At 31.3% G+C, this 27,358-nt stretch overlaps 3 protein-coding genes across 5 annotated transcripts; all 3 read left to right on the forward strand.

Moving 5' to 3' along the window:
• Positions 1 to 122: 122 nt before the first annotated feature.
• Positions 123 to 2,692, forward strand: LOC145036761 (vacuolar protein-sorting-associated protein 37 homolog 1-like). The gene is made up of 7 exons (XM_078985243.1): positions 123 to 292; positions 736 to 948; positions 1,051 to 1,138; positions 1,787 to 1,826; positions 2,025 to 2,071; positions 2,226 to 2,343; positions 2,439 to 2,692. Exons 1-7 carry the CDS (start codon positions 279 to 281, stop codon positions 2,600 to 2,602), a joined length of 684 nt encoding a protein of 227 aa, XP_078841369.1. The 5' UTR covers positions 123 to 278; the 3' UTR covers positions 2,603 to 2,692.
• A 2,262-nt stretch (positions 2,693 to 4,954) lies between these two features.
• LOC144998438 (uncharacterized) lies at positions 4,955 to 8,491 on the forward strand. 2 transcript variants are annotated; one of them, XM_078958210.1, is made up of 15 exons: positions 4,955 to 5,041; positions 5,135 to 5,182; positions 5,754 to 5,909; positions 5,992 to 6,103; positions 6,180 to 6,398; positions 6,485 to 6,568; positions 6,640 to 6,755; positions 6,837 to 6,938; positions 7,025 to 7,138; positions 7,245 to 7,301; positions 7,375 to 7,441; positions 7,611 to 7,664; positions 7,839 to 7,913; positions 8,004 to 8,039; positions 8,229 to 8,491. In XM_078958210.1, the coding sequence occupies exons 3-15, from the start codon at positions 5,890 to 5,892 to the stop codon at positions 8,319 to 8,321; spliced, it is 1,149 nt and encodes a 382-aa protein (XP_078814336.1). In that variant the 5' UTR covers positions 4,955 to 5,041; positions 5,135 to 5,182; positions 5,754 to 5,889; the 3' UTR covers positions 8,322 to 8,491. The 2 variants fall into 2 exon arrangements, with proteins under 2 accessions (XP_078814336.1, XP_078814331.1); XM_078958205.1 differs by having other exon boundaries at positions 4,963 to 5,182.
• An 11,462-nt stretch (positions 8,492 to 19,953) lies between these two features.
• LOC145036770 (protein ENHANCED DISEASE RESISTANCE 2-like) lies at positions 19,954 to 25,303 on the forward strand. 2 transcript variants are annotated; one of them, XM_078985254.1, is made up of 16 exons: positions 19,954 to 20,193; positions 20,583 to 20,657; positions 20,757 to 20,810; positions 20,891 to 20,956; positions 21,043 to 21,133; positions 21,225 to 21,366; positions 21,492 to 21,587; positions 21,688 to 21,752; positions 22,670 to 22,741; positions 22,912 to 23,061; positions 23,143 to 23,474; positions 23,576 to 23,728; positions 23,818 to 23,961; positions 24,281 to 24,373; positions 24,581 to 24,682; positions 24,923 to 25,303. In XM_078985254.1, exons 1-16 carry the CDS (start codon positions 20,032 to 20,034, stop codon positions 25,013 to 25,015), a joined length of 1,890 nt encoding a protein of 629 aa, XP_078841380.1. In that variant the 5' UTR covers positions 19,954 to 20,031; the 3' UTR covers positions 25,016 to 25,303. The 2 variants fall into 2 exon arrangements, with proteins under 2 accessions (XP_078841380.1, XP_078841388.1); XM_078985262.1 differs by lacking the exon at positions 22,670 to 22,741.
• The last annotated feature ends 2,055 nt before the right edge of the window (positions 25,304 to 27,358 follow it).

Here is a 27,358-nt window from a genome sequence, read left to right on the forward strand (position 1 = left end):
AATAGAAAGTACAGGGTTGAAAGTTGTAACTCCGAAGTCAACGACGAAAACGTCGCTTTGACTATTCTCTCCATTTTCGTAGTATAAATAAGCAAATCGGGGAGATTATACCGGAGCACACAATTCCGGTAACCTCAAATTGTACATCCGTCAGTTTTATTCCTCCGGCGATCGCTTCTCTTCCTTGTATCTCATTTTGTTGGAGTGTTGGCTTTGTTTTCTCAGCGTGAGCTCTTTTACCACTGCAACAATTGGAAGATCAACGACCTCTGACAGATATGTTCAAGTTCTGGTAATCATTATTCCCCCTTATCTTCTAATTCAATCTAACGATGCTTTTAGGTTTCCGTGTTTAGATAGAATGATCAGTATTAGGTAGTGCATTCTGTAGCTTGGATTCAAGGTCTGGTGTTGAATCCTATTTAGTTGAGAAGTTTTAACTGATTTTGCTCCAATCGGAATTTCAAACCATGTAGTTGCACTCGATTGTGCCTAATTTTTTGATTTACCAGTAGTTTTGGATTAGACGGATGACATCGAATTAGAGCTTTAGAGATTTTAGCTGCACATCCATAATTGTAAAGCTTCTAATCAAATTATGTTCTTTCTTATGCTTCGATTTGGTGATGAAAAACGAAATAATCACAATTAACCTAGTTTTTCAACTGTTTGTAACTTTAATGTTACTATGATCCTGCATACACCATCAAAGTAATGATTGCTTCTAACTTTCAGGGGTTCTCCTCAAGAGCAACAAGTTTCTTCTCCAAGGCCACAGGAAAGTAGTACCAATTCATGGTATCCTCCATCTGTTAGTCCACCAAGTTCATCCGGCTCTCCTATTCCTAATAACATCAATTCCAACACTTACACTGAAAGACTTGAAGATCGATCTCACTTATCATCTCATGAAACTCAATCTCCAGTTGTATATCTGCAAGACAAAAGGTACCCTTCCTTTCAAACATGTTAACATTCTTCAACCATCATTTTTCTATTTCTTTTTTGAATTTTTGTGTATTTAATCTTTGCATCATATGATTGGTGTAGTATTGATGAGCTACGGACGCTTTTATCTGATCAAGCAGCCTATCAACAGTTCTTGCTTTCAATTGATCCTGTAAGAACTCAGAATAATGTAAGCAACAAACTTTTATCTTTTTAATCACAAGTTCTTATATTCTTGATGTTTTGATTTAGTCTTCCAGTTATTTTTATCTTTATATATTGGACAAATAGTGAGGAATAACAACATTGCTAATTCCTGTAACTTTCTCTTTTATATATATATATATATATATAGGGTAAAGTGAATATACCTAACAACCTTATATAAGCTTAGGTACCTAACCACATTATACTATTTAATTTTGTATCATATTTGCATTGTAATCACCCAAAGTTCTTAAAATTCAAACTCATAACTTGATTGTTTCCAAAATCTTTGGACTTTCACCATTATCTTCCTTCAAATGACGTCTTTCTATCGGAGACCCCCTGGAGGGCTTCATATATTACCGTTACAAATCAAATGGTGTAGGAGGAATATAATGGTGAATGTTTGAAAATCTTGGAAGTTAATCAAGCTAAGGATTGAAGTTTAAGAACCTTAGACGATTGCAATGGAAATATAATGCAAAACAATGTAGTATAATGTGGTTAGGTACCTAAGCTTATATAAGGTTGTTAGGTATATTCACTTTACCCATATATATATATATATATATATATATATATATATATATATATATATATATATATATATATATTTGTTGTTTTTAACCAGGTACGAGATGAGCTTAAGAAAGAAACCCTGCAACTTGCTAGTAAGTTTCTTACTTGATGTGTTAGCCTTTTTATCAAATTATTAACCTGAATAAAGTTGAAATAAAGTAAAAACAACAAAAAAAAAAATGAAGTGGATAATCTACTCCATTGAATATTTGACCATGGATTTATTTACCAAATGTCTAAAATACCCTTGAATAATATACGAGTGATTTTATGATATGTTTGTTATGCAGGAGAAAACTTGAAAAAAGAACCCCAGATAGCTGAATTAAGGAACCAGGTGAGTTTTTCAGGGCACTTAAATATAACTGGAATTCCAGATTCCATTCCATCGTGGCATGTTTGTTTTGCTAAATCAATGGAAATCAGTTCCATTCTTTTTTTTTTTTTTTTAATAATAGACCAAAATACCCTCATTACATGTGGTGTTACAGTGTATGATCATACGAACAATGGAATTAGCATCTGCTCAAGAAAAGCTACATGAGCTCAAGAAAAAAAGCCAACTCCTTCAATGTTACTCCCCGGGTTCCTTGCTAAACAAGCTACAAGGTATAATAAATATATATATTTTCTTTAAAAAATTGATTATTTGTCATTTTTGGGAATTAATCTGATGATATATATTGTTGGTGATTTTACTTCAGAGTGTATGAATAAAACGGATGAGGAATCAGAAATGCTACATGAACAGCTTCTTGGAAAGGAGATTGATGTTGTGACTTTTAGTAAAAAGTATAAACAACTTCGGATTAATTACCATAAACAGTCTCTCACCTATCTTGCAGCAAAAACTAATGTCGTTGGTTGATTGTATTTTTTTTTAATAGGTTTAAATGTCATAAACTGGAAACGAACTATTTATTTTTTTATTCACAAAACACCGTTGAAAGCTATTAAATTAATGGTATTTTGTAAACACAAAGTTTCAGTTATTTGAAAAAAAACCAAAGGTGTTTTGTCAAGAAAAAATATAATGGTTTTTTACTTGTTTTTGAGATTAAAAAGCAAAACTCCAAGATTATTGTGTGAAGAAAATTGTTGTTATGGACTTTTAGGGGATGTTTTTTTTTCTCCGTAAGTAATGTATCATGTATGGGTAAAGTAATGGATAACTAAGGCTTTTATTTTTTGGCTTAATTGAAAAAATGAATAAAAAAAATGATCGTTTGATTCTAGATAATAGTTATCTGTTTATTTGAGAATTGTTATAAACTGAAAATGTAAATGATCATGATGAAAAAATAAAAATAAAATCAAGATTTAATTACATGAGTAAAGTTGTAAAAAAACTTAAATAAAATAAAATAAACAAAAAATAAATAAATAAATAAAATAAAACGAAAGTATCTATACAAACACAACTTATATGACCTAATATAAGGTCATATGATATACTTATCACTAATACAAATATGATATCACTATCATCTCATTACCATATTATTACTATATGAGTTTGGTGTATTCATTACTAATCATTCCAGATCATTATCTCTCTTATTTTTTTTTTTTATTTAAATAAAAAATATATTTTTTAATTAATTAAAAGGTTGAGAGATAGAAAAAAAGAAAATGATTGGTTGTGATTATTTGTGGTGAGCTAACAACAATGACTTGTGGTAATCATTCCGGAAGATCTAAAGTGTTTGAAATGAGAGCACATAAAAGAAAGATCTTTTGAAATCAAAGTGAGATAGATATGGTGTAAGGTTGTACACATAGTTTACATCCTATTAAATTGATAAAAGTTGACTTTAATAGTTTTTTATGGAAGTTACAATATCTTTTATGGAAACTTCATATAAAAAATTACGTATCTACTCATTGTTATTGTCACAAAAAAGATTTGTATTATGGTATAAAATAAATAAATAAAATACTAAAGGCTTGTTCAATAGCATTTTGTGAAAATTGTAAACCGGCTATCATTTAGTAATCACCATTTTGTTCTTGGTAACCAAAATGGGTTTATATATCATGTGACATTTAAAATCTTTAAAAGAAAGGGCGACATGTTTAAATCCTATGAGTTTCAACTTTGTGATGGCATGGTTTCATATAAAAAAACAAATACATAAACACTACAAACAAAAACATGTCACTGTAAGCTATTTTGCTATCTGATAATAGTCTGTTTCAATCTAGGGTCAACTCTTATATATCTAACCTCACACTATCATTCCACTTCTTCCTTGGTTGACGTCTCCACTCCTTATCATCGGGTGTATTAACACCACCCTATATTTTACCACATGTCAACCACCACATCTTCATTTTTGCTATTTCCATCTTCATCTCTTGCTTCTTCTTGCTTGACCATCATTCAGATGCCTATATCATAGTCAACCCCAACAAACACCTTATAAAATTTACCACTCATTTTCAATGAACCTTCTTGTCATACAAGACTTTCATGTTACGGAGCTAATAATTTTGATATGAGGATATAAACATTATCGAGATTCAAAATAGTATTTGCAGAGAGTTGCTTAATAATTGAAGTCGAAAATTGCAAAAACATAGTTTAAGCAAATGTTACATTTGAATCTTCCGAGTCATCGTTAGGCTACCAACGTTCAGTTGGATTTAATTTTAATAAATATGAAAATAAAATAGTCTTTTGAGTTATGTAGTTATCATATCTCGATGCTAAACATCGTACAATTCCTTTCCGGGGGTATAATGACATAAACATGTGTACAAATAAAATTTTCATATATAAAAAGCAAAAAAAATAATATTTTTTGAGATGCTATAGTACTCCAATTTCCTTTTTGTTCTGCTAGCACCAATCCAACTTTATACGAACATATTTATAGTAAATTGTTACTTAATAACATACTTGATTATATATTCATAAATGTTTGAAAGTCTTTAAAATATAGATCGACAAAAAAAACCAAAAGTACATTTCCTGGCAAATTACATGCGTAAGGAATGTAGTTAGTTTCACTATGAATTTTAAAATCTTCATGATATCTTTTTATAACAAAATAAAAAACTCGATTAAAAAATAAAAATTATATTATTATAAACTTCTATCATTACTTTTAAAACTTAATTTTCAAATGAAATTACTTAAATCAGTTTTCTTTTTCAAATAAAATTTATAGCGTATTTATAAAAATCCAAATACCTCTTCGCGCCTGCACATCGGCCGTTACCCATTGCCTGTTCCAAAAAAAAAAATGGCGATCAATCTTCACGAAGAACGTTAATGGAGACACCACCTACCCAATATCACAATGTAAGCAAATTATGATACATTCTCAAGTTATAACCAAATTATTTTCAAAATCCCTGGAAATTTTCCTTCCAAAATCATACCAATATCTCACAGGAAGACGGCGTATCTCTCCCTCCCTATCATCGTGGAAACCTCAGACCTGTAAGCATCTTCTAACTCTAAATTTCTTTGAATTCTCATGTGTAATATCATTGATTGTTTGAATGTTGCATCCGCGTTTCAAATGAAGGGTGCAAGTTCCTTCGAAAATATTTCATATGATCGGTTTCTGTTATATACCAACAGGATGTGTTTAGGGTTTGTACGTGATATGCAAAAACGCTTGATTGTTTGCCATGATGTTATTGTGTTTCTTCAACTTTAAATTACTATAATTGGAAGTTGAATCTTAAATTTTCGATTAAACATATCAAAAGGGGAAATGCAAATACGATTCATGCTAGTTTTAAAATAGGGAAATTCCATTTCCAGACATGAATTTTGAACTCAAAAGAGGACACTTGATTTGAGTTCGATGAAATTGTGCTAAACTATATACAGAAACAAGACAATCGTTTTCTGTTTATAAACCTTGTTGTTTGCTTATTTGAGAAAAATTTCTTTCTTCTTCCATCTTTTGTTGGTTTAACAAAGGATGAAAACTCCCCATAAACTTTGAATCATATTGAAATTGCAAACCAATACTGACTATTCCCTAATCATGGTTTTTCAGGTATTTCCATTCCTAGTAACACTGTTTCACACTCTTATATCTTTGGGAACTTGCTGTATGTTCTTTAGAATCTCTTCATGCAATTGGATTTCCCTTGTGCTTTCTTTAACCCTAAATCTGGCCTTTCTTTACCACAATGAAAAACATTCATCGAGGGTAAAGCCTAAATAGTTTTTCCAAACTTTAGTTCAAAATTTCAAATCTTGTTGGTTTGTTTATAATTAAATTTTTTATACAGAAGCAATGTAAAGAAGCCAAATGATAGTGCAAGATTAATTATAACTTCAATTATGGGAGTAATCTTTGGATACTTGATTGGGATTCATTTTCCATATGTTGCTCTTACAAAGGTTAGGTTACATTATATTAAAATCTTGGATATACATATACTTATATTGCATTTGATTTTCCTTTGATAATTTACAGATTAACTTACCTTCAAGCAGTCGTTTGTCAACGATGAATGAATATCAATCAAGGGCTTTTGACCATATTGCCCTTGAAAATCTGGACTCGTTTAATAAACCTGTAAAACCTCAGATTTATGCTCCTAAAAATCCACGTGGTGCTGAGTCATTACCTCCAGGAATTGTGGTCCCACAAACAGATTTATATTTAAGAAGATTATGGGGTGATCCTGGTGAGGTATGTTTACATAATGACGATTTTACCCTGAGTCTGACATTTCATTAATTGTTGCTTACTTATTATAATGTGTTGGATTTTATAAGGATATAAAGAAGAAGCCAAAATATTTGGTAACTTTCACAGTTGGTTGGGATCAAAGAGACAACATTGATGCTTCAGTTAAAAAGGTTTCACTAATCACTTTTTATTTTTATTGGGTTTAATGCGTCAAGGCTAATTTGGGAATAATGTTTTTTAGTTTTCAGATGATTTCCAAATCTTGCTTTTTCACTATGATGGTCGAACAACAGAATGGGATCAATATGAGTGGTCAAAGGATGCAATTCATGTCAGTGTAAAAGGACAAACCAAATGGTAAAAAAAAAAAAAAGTTACATTTTTTATTTTCCTTTTCTCTTTTTAAAAAAAAAATAATAATAATAAGTTTTTGTATAGGTGGTATGCAAAGAGGTTTATGCATCCAGATATTGTGGCAGCTTATGAATATATATTTATATGGGATGAAGATCTTGGTGTAGAACATTTCAATGGGGACAAGTATATATATTTTAATTTTTATTAATTTTGGGTGATAAATCATTTATATTATATTTATAGTAATATGAAAGTGTTGATTGTTGAAGGTATATTGAGTTGGTTAAAAAACATGGTTTGGAGATTTCTCAACCTGGGCTTGAACCCAATGATGGATTAACATGGCAAATGACAAAAAGAAGAGGTGATAAAGAAGTTCACAAGTATGTTTGTTCTCCATTTTTCTTTTTCTTTCTTTTTTTTTTTTTTTTTAATTTCTTAATTTAATATAAATATTTTAATATTAATTTTCTTTTTCCATGTCAACAGGGACACACAAGAGAGACCTGGATGGTGCATTGATCCTCATTTACCTCCATGTGCAGCGTACTCTCTCTCTCTCTCTCTCTCTCATTATAACTAGTTTTTCTATTTTTTTATTTAAAAAAAAAAAATTCAGATTTGTAGAGATTATGGCTCCGGTTTTCTCTAGGGAAGCGTGGTGGTGTGTGTGGCATATGATTCAGGTAAAAATATTTCTTTACTGATAATAGCAATTATATGTAACAAATAAAGTAGGAAAATCTATGTACATTACTATTTTTGGTAATATTGCTATTATTTGTAAAGAAATATAAGTAAATGTTGTTGTAATATATATACTAATATTGGGGTTTTTTTTTTATGGACATGGAGAATGATTTGGTGCATGGATGGGGTTTGGATTTTGCTCTTAGAAGATGTGTAGAGGTTTGTTAATTCCTTTTTTGCCCTTCCCATGTGTTTTTCCTTTTCGTGTATAATTCCACTCTCAAGTAATTATTGTCTGGATAAATAATATTTGAGAAAATGACAACACGCAAATGAAAAAAATAAATAAATATATGTTTATTAATACATACTAATTGGTTGTTGTGATATAAGCCTGCACATGAAAAAATTGGTGTGGTGGATTCACAGTGGATCGTTCATCAAGTCATTCCTACACTTGGGATTCAGGTGAATTTAATTTTTTTGGAATGTAAGGGTAAAATTGTAATTTAATTACCCATGCAGTCACTTTTAATGTGGTTTGTTTGTTTGTTTTAGGGTCAAATTGTGAATGGGAAATATGGATGGAAAAGGGTAAGTAAATATATATATATATATATATATATATATATATATATATATATATATATATATATATATATATATATATATATATATATATATATATATATATATATTTATAAAAAAAAACATGTTTAAGGTAATGATATTATAGTGAAGAATATTTTTTTTTTGGTTTTTGTTGAAAAATAATAATGATAGGTAAGAAATAGGTGCAAAAGAGAGTGGATCCAATTCCATAATCGGCTTGTGAAGGCAGATAGAGCTCATCTTAAGATGACAAGAGAAAGATAGATAAACATTTACAAAAAAAAAAAAAAAGTTAATTAAATATATTTTGTAATTAATATATAGATATAGGCGGCATTGATGTGGTATTAGGTGAGGATAGATGTGTATATATATAGTTATGTTTACAAATACCAAATCTTAGATTTAGCAAAAATGTTGTATTTTTTATGCTATGTGAAATTTATCATTTATATGTTTATTTTATTACTAAACTAGCAAAGAATTAAAATAAATTACAACAAACTAAAAACAATGTTAGTTTTTTTTTTTTTTTTCATTGAATATATTCTCTACGGAAATAAATGAAATATAATATTATCGAAAAGAGTATGCGTCATACATGCAATTTGGGGTTATAGTTTTAACCTTTAAGTGTAACATTTTAGCAAATAAATTAAGTTTTGTTTAAAGGTTGATTATCAATCTATCACAAATAAAAAGATTTTACATTCTCTAATCCATCATAAACCAATATATTATCCATAAAAATTAATAAAACTAAACTATTTTGGAGTAGAGAAAGCAAAAGCGGCCAAAAGATACCCTTGTACAAGTTAAAGAGACATCTTGAGGTTTTAACTCGTTTTGTTTCCTTCATCATGAATTTTTTAGTTTTTTTTCTTTGAATGAAACTTGAGGTTACCGTTTTTAGGTTGACTGTCTTTTGTTCTGTTTTACAAGTTAATTTTAAAAATAAAAAGTTACGACTTACGAACTCAATTGATCATATTTATTTTAAAACAAAGGTAACGCATAACGTGAAGAAACCAATGATAGCTTTTTTTTTTTTTTTTTTTAAATGCTCTCATAAAATATACATACATGACAGTTCCATTAAATCGCATATTTTAAAATCAACATGTGTATAACATATGATTTGTTCTTGAATGTAAACTTATCAAGCCATCACAAAAATCAAACTAAACCAAACAATTAGGTTACACATGTGGTAGCTAAAAGATTTCAAACCATTAAACCTAAAATGATATTCAAAATAAAAGTAACCAAATTTATAATTAAACCTACCTTTTTTATAGCAATATATTTTATTTTATTTCCTTAACAAATTTCAGATTCACATGTCAATATCCACTATCCGAAATATCCAAAATTTCTATACCCGGTTTTGAACATCACCACCTCCAAACATATATATATCTTAACATTTCAAAGAAACAACAAATAACATACAAAATTAACATATTTTTTTTATTCAATTTATATTTTAGAATATGCTGACATGCAACATATATATTTCTTAACATATCAAATAAACAACAAATAACATACAAAATTAACCTAATTTTATTCAATTTATATTTTAGAATATGATGACATGCACACTCTTAATCATCTGTCTCCCCCCATATAGTTTATAATCAATTTTTATTTCACTAATTGAATACATATTATTATTACTATATAATCTAGAACGGAATTCAATATATTATATTATTTAATTTAATGAATCAATATTTTATACAAGGTAGAATTATGGATTTATGATGAAGCGTTAAAGGGCAGGCAATGAATGAACATGGCTACGTGTTACGTGTGACTTGTGACCATCTGAATCTGAAGTTGGTGTCGGCGGCGAAAAGTACAAATCAGCCCATACACAGCCGCCGTGTTTGGGCGGAGATGGCCAGCTGTAACATGGCTAACGCAGCATATGAATTATGATATGATATGAGATTCTTGTGAAATTAAATTCAAAGTTGCATGGGGCAGATTTATGAAACTTTAAACTTCTGCGCTGTGCTGCTGCACGTTTAATTTAATGGGTATGACGGTATGGGAGGTTTGTTGATTGTTGACTGTTCATGCACACCCATACTTTAATGCAATCCGTTTCAACTTTCAATTACACCTCCGTTTTTGTTTATATCTAAATAAATTTATATTTAAAATAAAATAAAAAACAACCAAACATTCAACGAATCATTTATTTGTTCAGACATAATATTTGTTTATATCTGTTTCGTTAGTATGTATGTGTGTATTGAGACTAAGAAAAAAAAAAAGTTGAGAAGAGGGTATAAATTCCAATAACATAATTTTCCACATCCAAAAGGACTAGAAAAATCATTGTTTTTTTGTTTGTTTTTTTTGGGCAAATTTCAAGATAGTTGTTATGTTACTGTAAAATTTTGATTTTTATATTGAGTTTTTTTTTTTCTCAATTATATTATTATATTTATACTTTTGTTGTAATATTAATCAAATAATTGATTTTTTCTGTTATCGTGGTAACCATTTTTTCTGAATTGCAATAATGTTGCTAAGTTTACCAAAATTTCGATTTTAACACAGAGTTTCAAATTGCAAGAACGTCACTATATTACTATAAAATTTTGATTTTGACACCAGATTTTTTTTCTCTCAATTATGTCATTACATTTATTATTTTATTGCAATGTCAACCAACTGACCGAATCAAAAGATGTCAACAAAACTGTAAATGTAATGACATAATTAAGAAAAAAAAACTCTGTGTTAAAATCAAAATTTTGTAGTAATATAGTGACTTTCTTGCAATTTAAAATTTGGTGTTAAAATCAAAATTTTGGTAAATTTAATGACTTTATTGTAATTAAAGAAAAGTGGTTACAGTTGGTAAAAATTATAAATAAAGTGACATGATTAAGAAAAAAAACTTAGTATCAAAATCAAAATTATATGGTAATATAATAACTTTCTTGCAATTTGCCTTTTTTTTACACTTTGTATTATCAAAAAAACCAAAATATCAAAATTAATGAGTATTTTTATATATAAATAGATATTTATGTGTGTATTATTTTACTTCATATATTTTCATGTGTATTATTTAATTTGAATAAACAATCTATATATGATTTCAGAGTTGAGAGGACGTCAATGGAAGGTTTTGATGCAATGGTGCTCATTTCTTTTTGGAGCTTGTGGAATTACCGAAACTCTGTGCTTTTTGGGTCTACTACTCCCTACAATTTTTATTGTATTATAACGTTGTTGACATGTCGTATTTATGGATTGGTAATAAGAGTAGAAAGGCTAAAAATAATTGGTGTGCTTAAATTCATAACTTATTTTTATCTTCCACTGGTTTGTAATATTTTCTTTCTAGCATTTCGCTAGAGCTCGTCTTTTAATATAATTTACCACCTTTTAAAAAAACATATATTCATATTTAACAAATATTTACTGTCCATTGAGATCCTAATTAAGTCTATACACATGAGTGTATGTACGGAAAAACAATGTTTTAAATATCGGTTTGAACCGGCCGGTCGAATCAGTTGCACTGGAATTTAAAAAATAAGTGATTCAACTAGCACTGATTTTATATTTACTTTTTAACTGGAATAAACTGGTTGGTTTTTAAAAAAATCCGATTGAACCGGTTAAATTAAATAAAAACACATGAAAATTATTCATTTTCATAACAAACTTTGGTTTTTCACATTTGTTTAGATTTCTTTGAATAAAAACATATGGTAAATGTTTTAATTTTAAAGTTTTTTTTAATGCATTTGTATTCATTTAAAGCTATATTTTGTTTTTGTATTATATTTTAATTTTATTTTTTATGTTTGTAGATTGATGTAAAATTTACAGTTATGTGTTTTTAACGTATTTAGATATGCAACTTGTACTTATGTATATATATAATGTTTAAACTTGTGGATGTCTATGTGTGTGTAGGAAAATAGGAAAAATGATAAAACATTATAGAAATCGGTTGAATCGATGGTCGAACCAGTTAAATCGGGAACCGGTCACCGTACTGGTTCAAATAAAAAACCGGTTTTTAAAGCATCGGGTAAAACCTAAACATAAACATCCTCTAGCAATCTAGATTTATAAATGTGCTAATGTACCCACCCTTTTTCATTGTGTGTGTATGATATATTAAGGCCCTACAAAGGTGAATGAAATAATAAATCATAAATAAAAGTCGGCAACATTGTTTAGCGTTTTGATGTTGTTAAGTCCGTTTGGATAACAAGGGTGCACTTACACTTCCAGCATTGTGGTGCACGGATTTGGTTTCAGATTTCCATCGCTTTTGAAGGTTGGTACACCCTCTTGGTCTCTTTTATTGTCTTTGATTTTGCTTGTATCCCTTTTGTTTGTTATGTTTTTGTTGCATGTATATATGTCATGTGAAAACAGAATAGTAATATTTGCTGGTTTTATTTAAAAATGGTTAATGATTTCTTTATTTATTTAATAAAGTAATATGTTTTTTTCAATCAAAATATGCACCCACAAATTTATCCCATACATTAATAAAAATTAGACTTTGTTGCTTATGTAACAAAAGGACGTAACTTCGTAACATCTCAATTTTTAAAACCAAAAATTTCATTTTTGATAAAATGACTTACAAAAACAATAATAAGAAAATGTCAATCGAGTTATATTATTTCATAAAACCATAGTCACATATCTCAGAACCATATAATAAAATAGTAATAGCAGAGTACAATCCCAATAATCTCATAATGCGGAAATCTTGTGTGTGTGTGTGATGCGCTGCTACCGAGCCAACTCATTCCCCTTCGATGAAGAGGTATCTGAAAATAAAACTGAAAACTGTAAGCACGAAGTTTAGTGAGTTCCCTCACCATATCACATACCACATAACTAACATACTGTCAAACAATTCTAGGGTGCCCAACCTACCTTGTCTGGCATTTTTGGGGTGTCGACCTACCCTGTCTGACATTTTTGGGGTGTCGACCTACCCTGTCTGACATTTTTGGGGTGCCGACCTACCCTCCGGTTTATCTCAACCGGCTACAGGGACTATTCCACCCCTACTACTACCACATAATAACCTAGCATAAACATATTGTCGAGCATATATGGGGTACTCGACCTACCCTTCGACCCTTACGGGCGTAACACGGAGACTATTCCCCCTACTACCTAACATCATATCATGCTAGTACATAATCATAACAAATAGCACATATCAAATAATTATCACTAACACAATCATCTCTACTATAACTCTTACTAGTGGGCCGACCATGGTGCCTTCGACCCACTTCTACTGGAAGGTAACTCACCTCAATGTCGTGAAGTGTCCGAACTGTCCTCGATGTTGGGATCAACTCCTCTCAAACTCTTACACATAATAACCTTCCTTAATTACCATTTCATACTCTTAACCCTAGGGATGTTATTCGGGTTGGAACCGAACCGAACCGACACGAACCCGTATAAACCGAAAACCAAATAAAGGTAATTGTATGAACCGAAAACCGAACCAAATAAGCAATACGGGTTCGGTTCGGGTCGGGTATTATTCGGTTCGGTTCGGTTCCGACCCGAATGACCCAAATAACATGTACAAGATGATTAAGGAGCCGAATAACCCAAATTACATTTACAAATAACACATTGAAAGATTGAGTAGTAGATTAAGATACAAATACTTACTTGAGTTTCTTAATTTGGAACCCAATTTTCCATGACTTGAATGGAGTTTGATCACAATAGAAACTAGAAAACAAGGATGAGGAGACGATTTTTTTTTTCCAAACGCAAGGGCCAATTTTTTTTCTTATCGTTAATGGACTTTGAACTTTGAACTAGTGATGATCAATCAAAGATTCCAGGTTATCGCAACTCGCAAGGGCACAGATGCAACTCGCAAGGATGAGAAAAACCTCAATCGATCAAAGAGTAATGCCGTCGATTTGGTGTAATACGCTACTGTCGATTTGGTGTAATATGCTACCGGATGATCGAATATCGATTTCGTTGATTTTTTATGGTGTATTACGTCGGTATTTTGGGTAACGATCGATAGAACACGAGACCGAATAAGCAATCGTGCAAGGGAAAAAAATGTGAATTTTCATATTTGGTTCGATCCTTTTGGACCGAATAAGCCCTTATTCGGGTAACCCGGACCGAATAAGCCTTATATAGATACCCGAAAACCGAATCGAATTGATTATTCGGGTCTAATTCGGTTCAGTTTTCGGTTTAGTTCGGGTTTTCAGGCCAAATTCTCATCCCTACTTAACCCTATCAAGGGTCAACTCAGGTCAAAGTTAATGTAACGCCTGTGTTTTTGGTCCTGTCATTAATGATGATATAGTAGTCTAGGTTAATCTTTGTAACCCGTTTTGAAATAATATAAGTGTATTATTTGAGTATTATGTGTTTTGTGCTTAATTGCTTAATTATGTGGTTTGATTAATTAAGAATAAAAATAGGCATCAAAATTTAAGTGTAAAATAAACTTGATATCTTTAGATAATGTTGTAGTAGTTAAAACAAGGTTTCCGAAGATATAAAGAATGCCGAAATCCGAGTCATAACGAAGAAGTTATGACATGTCGAAGTTTCGCGACAGAACCGGCAACGCTGAATGACGTAAAAAGTGAAATTTACGTTAGAGCGATATTTAGCCTTAGTGATCTAAACGAGAATCGGAGATCTCATTGTTAGTATCGAAGCGATAAAAAGTTAGGCGAGAACGGACATCAAACGAAAAAGTTATGAATTTATAACGAAATTTTCTATCCCGGCCTATTAAAAATAAATAATAAGAATAAAGTCAAAATTTGCCGATGGAGTCTAAACAAAAGTTGTAGAGCGTAGTCTCACCTTCGCGTGGATATAAAGAACGTCGAAAACGGAGTTCGTATGAAGAAGATATGAATTTTCGAAGTTTATTAAATAATTAATAATTAAATTTAATTATTAAATCCGACATTATCCGAAGAGGAGTCATCGGACTCATCCGAAGTACGCCCCGCGTACCCAAGGTATGTCGACACTCGCACTCGAGTTCTTCGGATGATGCATGCGCTTACGAACCGAGGCAGTACGCCCCACGTACTCCGAGGCTCCAACCTCCTATAAATAGGATGCGAGGGCAGTCGGTTCTTTTGCTATTTTTCTCCCTTCTCTCTCTCGTTTTGCATCGATTTGCGTGCCAGAAGTACTCCGAAGCCCCGGTAATATTCCCGAGTCCTGAAGCAAGTCCCGAGATCCCGAAGATCCCGAGAAGTGCGGTTCCCGAGCCGAAGCTCTACCTGCGAGAAGTTCGATTTTTGTAGAGATCTTCCAGATCTACTGAGGATTACTACTTCTACAAGCCGTAGTGCTGTTCAATCATCTTCTGATCAAGTGACTGTGTAGTTACTTTCTTCTAACGCATAATTATGAAGTATTTTATACGAAATACGTGTTATGTGTATATTTTGTTGTTATGTGTGTGAATGTATATTCACTTTCTTCTATCTTACAGATCTGATTATTTCTATATGAAATACGTGTTGTGTGTGTGTGCCTCATCTGTTATGTGGAAAATGTATTGATTGAGCATGCTATACAGGTTTTGAAACTATGTATAAAAATGTATGTTTTATCTAATAATATGTTGGGTAGAACATGGGTAGATAGTTGGTGTGTAATAAACAGATGAGAGGCCTCGATGTTGTTTTGATCCAGTCATCTAGCGGAATTTAGATGACGACCACGGACTTTTCTAGACAGTCCCGTGGAACGCTAGCAGGCTCATACCCTGTAGGTGTTAATGAACTTGGGTGTTCATTCGATGTATTCCATCCCCCTCATGGTTGCCTTATTTGACTTAAATTGTTGAGGAACCCCAGAAGCATGTGTTGTCGCCCCGATAAAATATTCTTAGACTAGGTCCCTTGTGTTAGTTATTTTAGGTTCATAAAGTGAGAATAACGGGAATGGGTAATTGGGTTATTGTTGGTTGATGAAAATTAATTTAATTATTTATTGTGGGTTGAAAACCCTATATGCTCACCAGGCTCCCAAGCTTGACCCACTCAGTTTTATTTGTATTACAGGAAGTGGCACGAGGGCGTAAGATGGATGAACCATCAAGTTGTTTTGTTTACAAGTCTGTATATGTATATATTTGTTGAATGACTTGTAATGTTATCGTTTATGCTTATTGGTTTGTATCGGAACATGACACCCCGAGTTTTGATTATATAATGAAAATACATTTCTTTTATGAAATGCTTTGGTAAACATTGTTTTATCATGTTTTGTTTTTGGGAACAAATTTTGCAACTCTTTCAAATCAAAAAGATTTACTCTGAAATTATTTTAAAAGCATAAATGAAAATCGATCTTAATCGGTTTTTTCTGGCCGAGATTTTGGGGATGTCACAGTTAAAGTCAAGGTCAACACCATGGTCAAAGTCAACATTTGGTTGACTAAACTCGTCGAGTTCCATAACCCACAAAATCCTGGAACTTTGATTCATACTTGTTGAGTCTTTCAAGAACTTGTCAAGTTCTCCCTCATACAGAATCGAGACCTTTTGCTCATGACTCGCCGATCTCATCATTGGACTCGTCGAGTACTGCTTCATACCAGTTGAAGTGTTTAGTTCTTGACTCGCCGAGTTCTTCCTTGAACTCGTCGAGTTCTTCTTCATATATTTAGGAGATTTCCTTGAACTCGCCGAGTTCATCGTTGAACTTGTCGAGTTCTTCGATCTTCAAGCCCATATTCACGTCCATCTTGTTGAGTCCTCTTTTAGACTTAACCAGATCAATCAGAAACAGAAAAGGTTGGGGAACCATAACCTGACTTGCCGAGTCCCAAGAACGACTCATCGAGTACCCCAAAGTCCATGTCCATACAGTTGATTTCAGTCGAGCTTAATGCATCCAAAACATAAATCTGATCTCATAGGGTCCATATTACACGTAAAGTCACGAACTTTACGTGCATGCATGGTTCTTCAAGCTCAAAAGACCCAAAATGAAGTTCACAAGGTGCATGGGATTCCCATGGCCATAAAGTTGGCACCTTTATGTCATGGGAACCCTTAAAGGTTCAATATATTAATGTACAACCCCAAATAAGCACACAATCCCGAAATGGCTTCACTATGACTTGGAAAAGGTAGAAACTAGCCTTAACTAGAGATCTAAGAGGTAAATGGTCAAGGTTGAAACTTTTTACCTCAAACAAGATGGAAATGTGACAAAACCTCTGGATCTACTTGCTTTCTCTTGATCTCCCAAGCCTCCTCTTTCTTCTCAAGCTTCAAGGACACACACAAATGGCACAAGAGCTCAAGAACACTCAATAATCAGTTAAGGTTTCGTGAAGAGATTATGAGGGTGATGGAGGCTGGAGTGGAGGCCTTATAAGTTGTTTAAATAGGGTGCAAACACTCAACTTAGGGTTTCAACCAAACAGGCCTACTTGTCGAGTCGGGGCCTCTGACTCGGCGAGTAGATTCTTCCACCCGCGTCCAAACTTTACCTCGACTCAACAATTTGGGACCTCCAACTCGTCGAGTCCCAGAGTAACAGTGTAAGAATTTATATTTAAAATATGTACCAAGAACCGAACGCTACAGGCAAACCATTGACTCATCAAAGATATGTGTTAACCAACAACATAATTTAATGATGATGTATAACTAAAAATCATAAGTAGTTGTATTTTTCATTTTTCCTTTTTCCTTTTTTTTTCACTTTGTATCTCTATCCCCTGACTAGTTTTTTATCTTATATAATTATCGGCCGTTCAAAAAAATGTAATTAGGGTAGTTATGCATTGGGATATCTTGTTTGACTTATTATAAAACTAGGGTGGAACGTTATAGGATGAATTTACTTATTTTATAATGCTATGAGATATACCTTTTACACAATGATCAAAAAGTTATGTAATCTCAGTATCACATCAACATTACTATCATACCATGTAGGTCGAACAGCGTTGATAGAATTGCACCCGACAATTTAGTGAACCGCACCCAAGAACACCACACCCTGGGTGCGGTTTAGGGTAAAAACTCTCTTCGCCGCTCGTTCTCTCCTCTCTTGATTGGTTGAAACCATTTAGATATAATTTTTTTTTAATTTTTAATAAATTATATATACTAAAATATTATAAAAAAATATATATAATTACAAAAAAAAAGTATAATATTTGTGTAAATTATACTTTAAAAAAAAAGATATGAAATATGACTTTTCTGAGTTTTGAAGAATAAAAAAAAGTGATTAGAAAGCTAATATGATACATAAAAACATAAAAAATAAAAGGTGAAATGTTTATAAATCCTTGGGTCTTACCCTACGAAATCCTACCACTTCATAACCACAAAATAACTAATTTTCACTTCACTATTTATTTTTATAAAATTAATCTAAATATTTAAAATTTAACTAAATAAAAACCTTTTATTCATTTAAAAAGAAACACGTTACATAAATAAAAATAAAAACATTACGTAAAAAACGCTAATGAAATGACATAAATAAAAAAAATAAAAAAACATTACATAAATAAAAAAAAAAGTATTACAAAAACAAAAACCTAAATAATTAGTGATTATTTTATATTTTCTCCGATTTGCTTTTTCACCGCAAGCATTGTCTCGAGGTCTTCATCATCATTTTCAAGGCTTACATATCATTCACCAATTGCTGATCATGAAATAGGTTTTGTTGTTCACATTTTAATATGACATTTGGCATGTAAAAAAGTTTCGTGGGACTCCGTTCATGTGGTGGGTCCTGTTTCGTTTGGAATACTTAAAAAAAATCGGAGGTAGGGATGGGGAAGAGGGCAAGGTTAACCCTCGTTTTATAGTGCAAAATGTTTGTTGAATAGTTTTCGTAAATACCCCAAGTTGTTTGATGTGGTTAATGAAATGCCCCCAAAAAAATGTTTGTATTTTTAAAAATAAACATCAAACATCCATGTCACTAAAAGTCTTATACTAGTTGATGGAGGCTTAAATTATCTTACTTCTTTATTTAATTCATCCACGCATGATTTTTCATTAATTGTTACACACATGTTATTACAGATAAAGAATGATGCATGTGATTACACATGTTTTTATGGTTGCTATGTCAAGTAATAAAGACCATCAATTAGTACACATATTGTAGACACCATAACATAAAAGTAAATAAATTAACATAACATAAGGGGTAAACAATAACATTAATTGGTACACACATATTCAATAAAGGTTTTATCGTTATCGTTTTCTAAGAACCACATCACATCCGCAGAGTGCCACGTGGCAAGTGGCATTCTAAAATCCAGTTCAAATGGTCAAATGATGATGAAGTTAAAAGTTTTAAAATTTAAGTTGTGTTTGGCGCGCTACAGCTAACTGATAAGTTAGTTTATTTTTGGAAAAGCTAGTTAGATTAGTTTTTTAGAAGTTTTTTTAAAAATTTTCAAATACACCCCTTAATTAAGTATAAAAACACATGTTCTTTTATGTAATTTTATATATTTCAGCTAGTTTTTCAGTTAGTTTTATCAAACGTTATTTTTTTATCAGCTAGTTTTTCAACTAACAGCTAATACGTCAAACATAACCTTAATTAACATGACTAAAGTTTTGTTTCGAGACTTCCATGATAAAAAGAAAGTCGCACTTCTAAATAAAAACCACTACCAAAATTATAATTCACTCAATATATTTTATCCGAACACATTTTATGGTCAAAATTAAAAACGTTGACTTTCTTTGTGAATTAAGTCCTTATGGCAGGACAATGGGCCCACACAAAAGGTTTATCACAATCGGGTCCAACACCGGGTATATAATGTCACTTAATGGCTTCCTTCCACTTCCATATATGATCAGACTGAGAAGGAACTCTGCAGAAAACAGAGTTGCTCTGTTTTTCAGCAACTTGCAAACTCAGACACACACGATTACTCAATCTCATGGATGGGTCATCGAAAGATGATGAAATCAGAATCATGGAAGGTTGGCTGTATCGTATTCGCTCCAACAAATTCGGATTTCAATACTCGCGGAAACGATACTACGTTCTTCAAAATCGCCTCCTGAAAAGCTTCACTTCTGTCCCAATTTCCATCCATAATGTTCGTATCCCTTTCTCGTTATCTCATTCTAATTTTTCTTGTTTCCGTGTATGCGAGAGCGTTTTGATTTTCAAAATGGATTCAAGGCGCGAAGAAATTGAAATCGCCTTTTTCTAGTAGAACAGAGTAAAACGATGATCATTCAAGGAGTTTCTGATTACTTATATGCTTTATTGTATAAATCATTTCTCTAGTCTCTAATTGGTTTTCCGTTTTGTTGATTTTTTGTTTTTCCTCCAAAATCAAGCATCAAAAAGAAAACTCTGCTCCCTCTATTCATTTTATTTGCTGAATTATGCATTTCAAACATAGTTTTAAGCTATTTATTTCCCATATTTTCGAACTCAGAATCTTCAAAACTTACAGAGGAATTTCGTTTATTGTTCCAGGATCCTGTTAGAACTGCCTTTGTAAATTCCTGTAGTTGTGTAATGGAGAGTGGGAAAAAGAGCATTCGAGGAAAGGTAGTTAAATCCTTTTTTTTTATTAGATCAAAGAAATTTGTAAAAAGTTAAATTTAATTGAAAGCATCATGTTCCTGATTTTCTTTACCATGTTTGCAGGTTTTCTTTATTTTCACTCTTTGTGGAATTTCTAGCAACGGGGTTAGTGTGAAGGTACATAAAGTCGATAACTTTTTTTAAAATTCTTTTTTTATAAATCCTACAAATCTCAATTGTTAAACTTTATATAATAGTTAGGAGCAAGAAACGCTGAAGAAGCTGCAAAATGGGTTGAAGCCTTTCGGAAAGTATCTCTAAAGGTGCAAACTCCTTAAAAAATTTTAAAAATAAAATCCCTACTAATTAATTATCATCACGAATGACTAATATCTTCCATCAAATACAGATGACCCAAAATCCTCTCTCTTTAGTCTCAATTAAAGATCATAAAGCAGCTGACGTGTCATCTTACTGGACAATCTTTGGTTGTCACAATGGTAAACATATCAAAATTAAATCTTTTTTTTTTTTGTAATGATTATTATGATCTCTTACTTTCCATGGTTAAAAGTTGTTTTCTTGATTAAGGTCTCAGACTATTTAAAGAAACAAGAAACGAAGATGATCAAAATAAAGTTGTTCATCCCGCAATAGCTGCCATGAGTGTGATTGATGGAGCTCCGGAAGTTGTATTCCAAATACTTATGTCTCTTGGTTCTACAAGATCAGAGTAAGCGGTTATTTTTATTATTATTTTTTATTTTTTTTCATTAAGTCATGTATGTATGCATAAAGTGTTATATACATGAAGAATGTTTTTAATGAAAAGTGTGAAAACTTGTATATATGTTGTAGGTGGGACTTTTGTTTCAAGAAGGGTAGTGTGATTGAAAGTATAGATGGTCAAACTGATATTATTCATAAGCATTTGAATGGTGATTGGTTGCCTTGGTATGTAGTATTTTTGTTTGTAGTATTTGTTTTTTTTTATTGGTGATTAGGGTTTATATGTGACATAAATCTATTTATTTTCGTGAATGTTTACATTTAGGGGGATGAAACCAAGAGATTTATTGTTGCAAAGATATTGGAGTAGGGAGGAGGATGGAACATATGGTATGAAACTATTTGTTTAATTAAAGGGTTAATGTCTTTTTTATTAAAAAAAAAAACTAATTTAAAATTTGAAAGTATGTTGTTATTTTATGACTTTAAACTTAAAAAATCTAAATGAACAATTAAAAAAAATGGGCAAGTCACAACAATGACCAAAACTAGGAAGGTTGTATCACAAAATGGCTCATCTTTTTAACATTTATCACAAAATGACCATAGTGAAATACTTTTAATTTTCTTTTTACGAAAATGCTTTATCAATGGTCTCCACTACCAAAATTAAAAATAAAAAATTAAAAATTAAAAATTAAAAAATAAAAAGGCAAAATAACATCATTTTTCATGAAAATTATGTAATTTTGTGAAAATAAAAATATCAACAGACTTTTTATAGATTTTTCTGGTGTGGACTCTAGATATAGAAATTTTGTGTTGAAAAATATATTAAAAAACTTACTCCCTATTGTAAGAGTTTTTTTTTTTCTACGAAAGCTTGTAAATTAACAATCCATTGCATTGAATTTTATGGTGGGTCCCATAGATTTTTAACCCGTTGTTAAATAGTCAACTTATACAAAAATAAATGATACAAATAAAATTGGTGGGCCCAATAGATAAATTTATGAAAAATTGGATTGATGACATATGTGTCATAAAAAAGCTTAACAAATAAGCTCTCCAGTTGAGGATATGGATGCCTTATCTAATGACTTAAAATAGAACAAATTTTGAAAACATACGAAAAAAATATCGACATATCTAGGACAAATTAAAAAAAAAAAAAAAAATACCTTTTCTATTTTGAACCTTTTTTAGTGCCAATAATACCCCAACTTTCTAAGATAACTTATGCTCAACTTCTATAAATGGAAATAACTATTTATTGTGTACTTTGTTTTTTTTTTTTTTTTTTGCAGTTATCCTTTATCACTCTGTACTTCACAAAAAGTGTCCCCCTCAAAAAAGCTACGTCCGTGCATGCCTTAAAAGTAATGTATGATGATTTTTTTTTACACGACAACAAACAACCATTCTCGCTTATCATCTCAAAACTTCCTTATATAAATTAATAAAAAAAAAAACACTCATCACTTTCACAAAAAGAAACATACACAAAGACTCAAAATAGCAAATAATAATCTAATAATTCTATTTTCAGGTGGAGGATACGTAATATCACCCATTGATCATCAACATAAACAATCAGTAGTCAGACACATGCTTGATATTGATTGGAAACTTTGGAGATCTTATAAATATTTACAAAAATCTCAATCTCTTTCAGTTCACATGCTTGGAAGACTTGCTGGTTTGCTTTCTGTATTATTATTATTATTATTTATTGTTTGTTTTAATCTCATCATTATATATTTTATTTCCATCTATATAGCTTTGAGGGAATTCTTCAAAACAAACATATCGAGTTACTTATCTGAGAGAAAGGATTTAAAGAATGAAAACGAAGATTTATTCTTAGAAATGGAGAATGAAGAATCAGAATTATCAGACGAATTCTTTGATCTTCCGGAACCTTTTGATGATGATCAGTTAGAACATAGTCATGGAGATTTAAAAGAAATACTTCGAGAAGATGGTTTTTTATGTAATTACAAATTTACCCTTCCAAAAGATCAAAATGGCGATCTACCAAACAGTTGGTCAGTTCCAGAACCTTCGTTGTTTCAAATACGTGGTGAAACTTACTTCAAAGACCATAAAAAGGTAAATACTATAGAGAATTATATATATATTCACTTATATTAAGTTTTACATTTTTTTTTAATGTTATTTATGTTTATTTGCATATGGGTTTTAATTTCAAGATTCCTGCAAAAAGCACGTTGATGCAAACTATTGCTGTGGATTGGTTGAGATCAGATAAACGGGAAGATAATCTTGCTGCCCGAACGGGTACCATTGTTCAGAAATTTGCAGCCCGTGGCTGCCCCGAATTTTTCTTCATTGTTAACTTTCAGGTAATATACTATAATATTACAAAAAAAAAAAAAAAAAAAAAAAAAACACTTTTGACATAAGTAATTTAAGTTATGTTATCAATGATCAGATTCCAGGTTCAACAACTTATAATATTGCTTGTTACTATATGACAAATACTCCTCTCAAAGATTTGCCATTACTAAAGAAATTTGTAGAAGGAGATGATGCATTTAGGAATTCAAGATTTAAGCTCTTACCTCATGTAACTAAGGTAAGTTATAAGTTTAAGTCACTTTTATTATCATTTCAACACTTTTTCATTTTTGATTGAGCAAATCACAAGATTAATGGTCCCTCTTCTTTACATGAAATCGCAAGTTTGGTACTTTTTTCTTAAATCTTTCCAATTTCACCACTATCTTTAGTTTTAAAAAAGGTAATTTTACATTATTCATGAACTAACATTGAAACAAGAAAGAAAGTTGGGGACAATGTTAGGAAGATTTAAAGAAAATAGACCAAAGTTGCGATCTTGTGTAAAACAGAAGGACCGTTTTTGTAATTTACTCGATGTTGATTTGGATCACTAGGGGCCATGGATTGTGAAGCAAAGTGCTAGTAGAGCGAGTCTCGTGGGCCAGTTGCTTAAAGTTAACTATATACGTGGGAATAACTACATCGAGGTAAAAAATTAAAATACAAAGTCAATTTTATTATATGGTAATCTTTTTTGTATAAGCTTATAATCAGAATAAAGTATCAATCAATTACTCAATTCTTATTTGGGTAATTGGGTCCGATTATAAACTTATAACATAGACTCTGTTGATTTTGAAAATACGTTTCCTAAAATAAAAATTAATTTAATAAAAATGTGTTCCTTATTTTAGGCTGATATTGATGTTGGATCATCTACACTTGCGAGGGGGGTAGCTAGCACATGTTTGAGTTATTTTAGTAATTTGATATCTGAAACCGCGTTTGTGATACAGGTAAACTAGTTTTTGCTATTGATTAATGTCTTAAATGGGTAATGAACTATTTTTTTTTGTTTACAATATTTTTTTTTGAAAAGTATCATCATAAGGTAATCAATTGGAACTTTATGTTTATAAAATACTAATATTTTAATGGTATTTTTGTCCAAAAAACAAATAATTATTTGTATTTTATAATAAAATAAATAATTCGTTACATGTTTATAACATTAACCTTTTATAAAACTTATGCAGGCAAATACACAAGATGAGCTTCCGGAACATCTTTATGGTGCATCTAGACTAAACTATCTTGATGTTTCAAAAGCTTTCTGGGCAAATCCTTGATCTAAATGCTTAACTATTGTAATTAAACAATTACAATAGGGATTTTCATCATTGCATTGGAATTTGAAATCCAAATTGGAAACTGGTAAATTGCATATAGAGTAAATAGGTATATGATTGTGATCAATTCTGTGAAGATTTGCAATGGTAATTCAACCTTGTGTTTGTGTAACACTTTGACTTGTATCAGTTAAAGGTTTTCTTAAAAGAGAAAACTATGGATATAAGTGTGGACTTCTTCGGTATTCTTATTTTTCACCTTTAATAAAGAGTCTCTCTCTCTCTCTCTCTCTCTCTCTCTCTCTCTCTCTCTCTCTCTCCCACACATATTTTCCCATTGAACTTGTTGAACTGTTCAAAAAACATCATTATGACCTGCTATCGGAGGTTTAGCCGGTTTCCGACGAGCTTGTGAACTCCGGTGCCTCATGTTATCTTCTCCGGCAAGGCTCCAGCCAAAAAACACCAAAAAACTTAGATTTATGTGTTTTTCCTCCCAAAAGTCTTCAACCTCTTCACCCAGATTAAACATCTTCAAGAACAACGATCAAAAAACAAGTTCATCAGAAATGATTTCAAATTTGTGTTTGAGTGTGTGTGTGTTAGATCTGAACAAATTTCGAACATAATCTCATATGAAGACTATCTTCATCTTTTGGTTTTACAGACACGTTTGATGTCCTTTCTCTCGTTGTTGGAGCCGTTGTTTGATTAATGTCTGAAGAAACTTCGAAATTTTGATCTGGTCAAACGTTTATGTATATGAAGCAACAAACTTTAATCAGATCATCACAAGTTCATTTTAATTCCACATTTTTCGAATCAATAAGAAAAAATTGATTGTATCAAAATACGAGTTATGTTCTTGGTTGTGTTGAGAGTTTTATTAACTAGCAAAATCTAAAAGTAATATCGTGAATTAACTAATATGTCTAATATTAAAAGCCTAAAAATCGAATCATGAAGTGGAAGATAAACAAAATTGAAGAAAACTCATATAGGAAATCATTGGAATAAGGAAAAAAGAAAAAAGAATCAAACTTGGGAAACTTGATAGATGAGGAAATCGATGTGACCTAGAAAAGGGGCATTGAAGGAATCATCAATGTTTCGAGCATAATCCCATATGGGTGTTCGATTTTCAAACTAACTCAAATCTAGAAATCTATTCTTCATTTTCATCTTTTTTTTTTCAAACTTAAGAACTCAAACCCAGAAATCAATTGTTCATCTTCTTCAATCTAAAATTCCAGATCTACCAAGAGCTTTTGATGGGTTTGTTCAATGTGTTCTTACTAGATCTGCCATGGATGAAATCGTTTTGCTCAAGAAATCGCTTATGGGGTTTTATTCTTCAAACAACCGAAGTTTCTGGGGTTTACTCTTCAAAAAATCGAGTTTTGCTCAATAAATGGTTTCATCTTTTCTGTAAGAACACCATGAACGGAGGTTAAAGACGATAAAAAATGATATGATGTTTATGTATACATGTGCTCATAACATATCTGATGTATTTTTTGGAGTTCTTAAGTTTATGAGAAAGGAGAAGAAAGAGACATAATGATAGAATAGACCCAAAATCTTGAGTTCACCGGAAAAATCATGAACGGCTAAGACTTCCCGGAGAAGATGACCAGAGCCTCGCCAGATCTCACAAGAACACCGGAAACCGGCTAAACCTCCGATAGCAATTCATAAGGATGTTTTTTGAACAGTTTAACAAGTTCAATGGGAAAATATAGAAAAACAAATTTGTGAGAATTCGCTATGGGAGAGATCTTGACCTCTCAAATGTCAAGAAAATCTTGTAATTTTGTTTTGATTAAATTATACAATAATTAGACTATTATGCCTTGCAACTCTACCTTAGTTCTTATCATAGGTGTAGTATAATTTTACCATTTAGTTCATTCATAATTGCTACATAATACTGGCAATATTTATATTGGTATGTAGAAAGTAATATAACTCTAAGATTTCATATATTTAATTTATAATTACGCTTTAGATGTTGTTAGTGTCTCACACATTAGTGTCACATGGTCATATATGGCCCTTTAGACCACTTTAGACCCTTTAGGAGTGTTACATGGTCATATATGGCCCTTTATAACTCTAAAACAGGGGCGGAGTTTGGAGTAGGAATAGGAGTGTTAACAACCGACTTACCCTTTAGACTACTTTCGGCGGTCTTCAAGAGTCCTTGAAATTTGTTGAGTGTGACTTCCTTATTCATGTGGTATGTCATGCGGAATTGATCATAACACGAGGGTAAGGATTGCAAAATGATATCTATTGCAAGCTGAGAAGTTCACATTAAGCTTCAGCAAACGGTCAACATAC

Source organism: Lactuca saligna, chromosome 1 (assembly GCF_052625555.1).
Source record: "Lactuca saligna cultivar CGN05327 chromosome 1, ASM5262555v1, whole genome shotgun sequence".
NCBI lineage: Eukaryota > Viridiplantae > Streptophyta > Magnoliopsida > Asterales > Asteraceae > Lactuca > Lactuca saligna.

What these genes read in the sequence shown, in the direction of transcription:
- LOC144998438 (XM_078958210.1), top strand. Translation starts at nt 5,890, where the DNA reads ATGAAAAACATTCATCGAGG. An exon ending in TTGATGCTTCAGTTAAAAAG is followed by an intron (nt 6,569 to 6,639) that starts GTTTCACTAATC and finishes AATGTTTTTTAG; the next exon opens with TTTTCAGATGATTTCCAAAT. An exon ending in CTCTTAGAAGATGTGTAGAG is followed by an intron (nt 7,665 to 7,838) that starts GTTTGTTAATTC and finishes TTGTGATATAAG; the next exon opens with CCTGCACATGAAAAAATTGG.
- LOC145036761 (XM_078985243.1), top strand. An exon ending in GTATATCTGCAAGACAAAAG is followed by an intron (nt 949 to 1,050) that starts GTACCCTTCCTT and finishes TGATTGGTGTAG; the next exon opens with TATTGATGAGCTACGGACGC. An exon ending in CTGTAAGAACTCAGAATAAT is followed by an intron (nt 1,139 to 1,786) that starts GTAAGCAACAAA and finishes GTTTTTAACCAG; the next exon opens with GTACGAGATGAGCTTAAGAA.
- LOC145036770 (XM_078985254.1), top strand. Translation starts at nt 20,032, where the DNA reads ATGGATGGGTCATCGAAAGATGATGAAATCAGAATCATGGAAGGTTGG. An exon ending in GGAGGAGGATGGAACATATG is followed by an intron (nt 21,753 to 22,669) that starts GTATGAAACTAT and finishes TTTTTTTTGCAG; the next exon opens with TTATCCTTTATCACTCTGTA. An exon ending in ACTTCAAAGACCATAAAAAG is followed by an intron (nt 23,475 to 23,575) that starts GTAAATACTATA and finishes TTTAATTTCAAG; the next exon opens with ATTCCTGCAAAAAGCACGTT.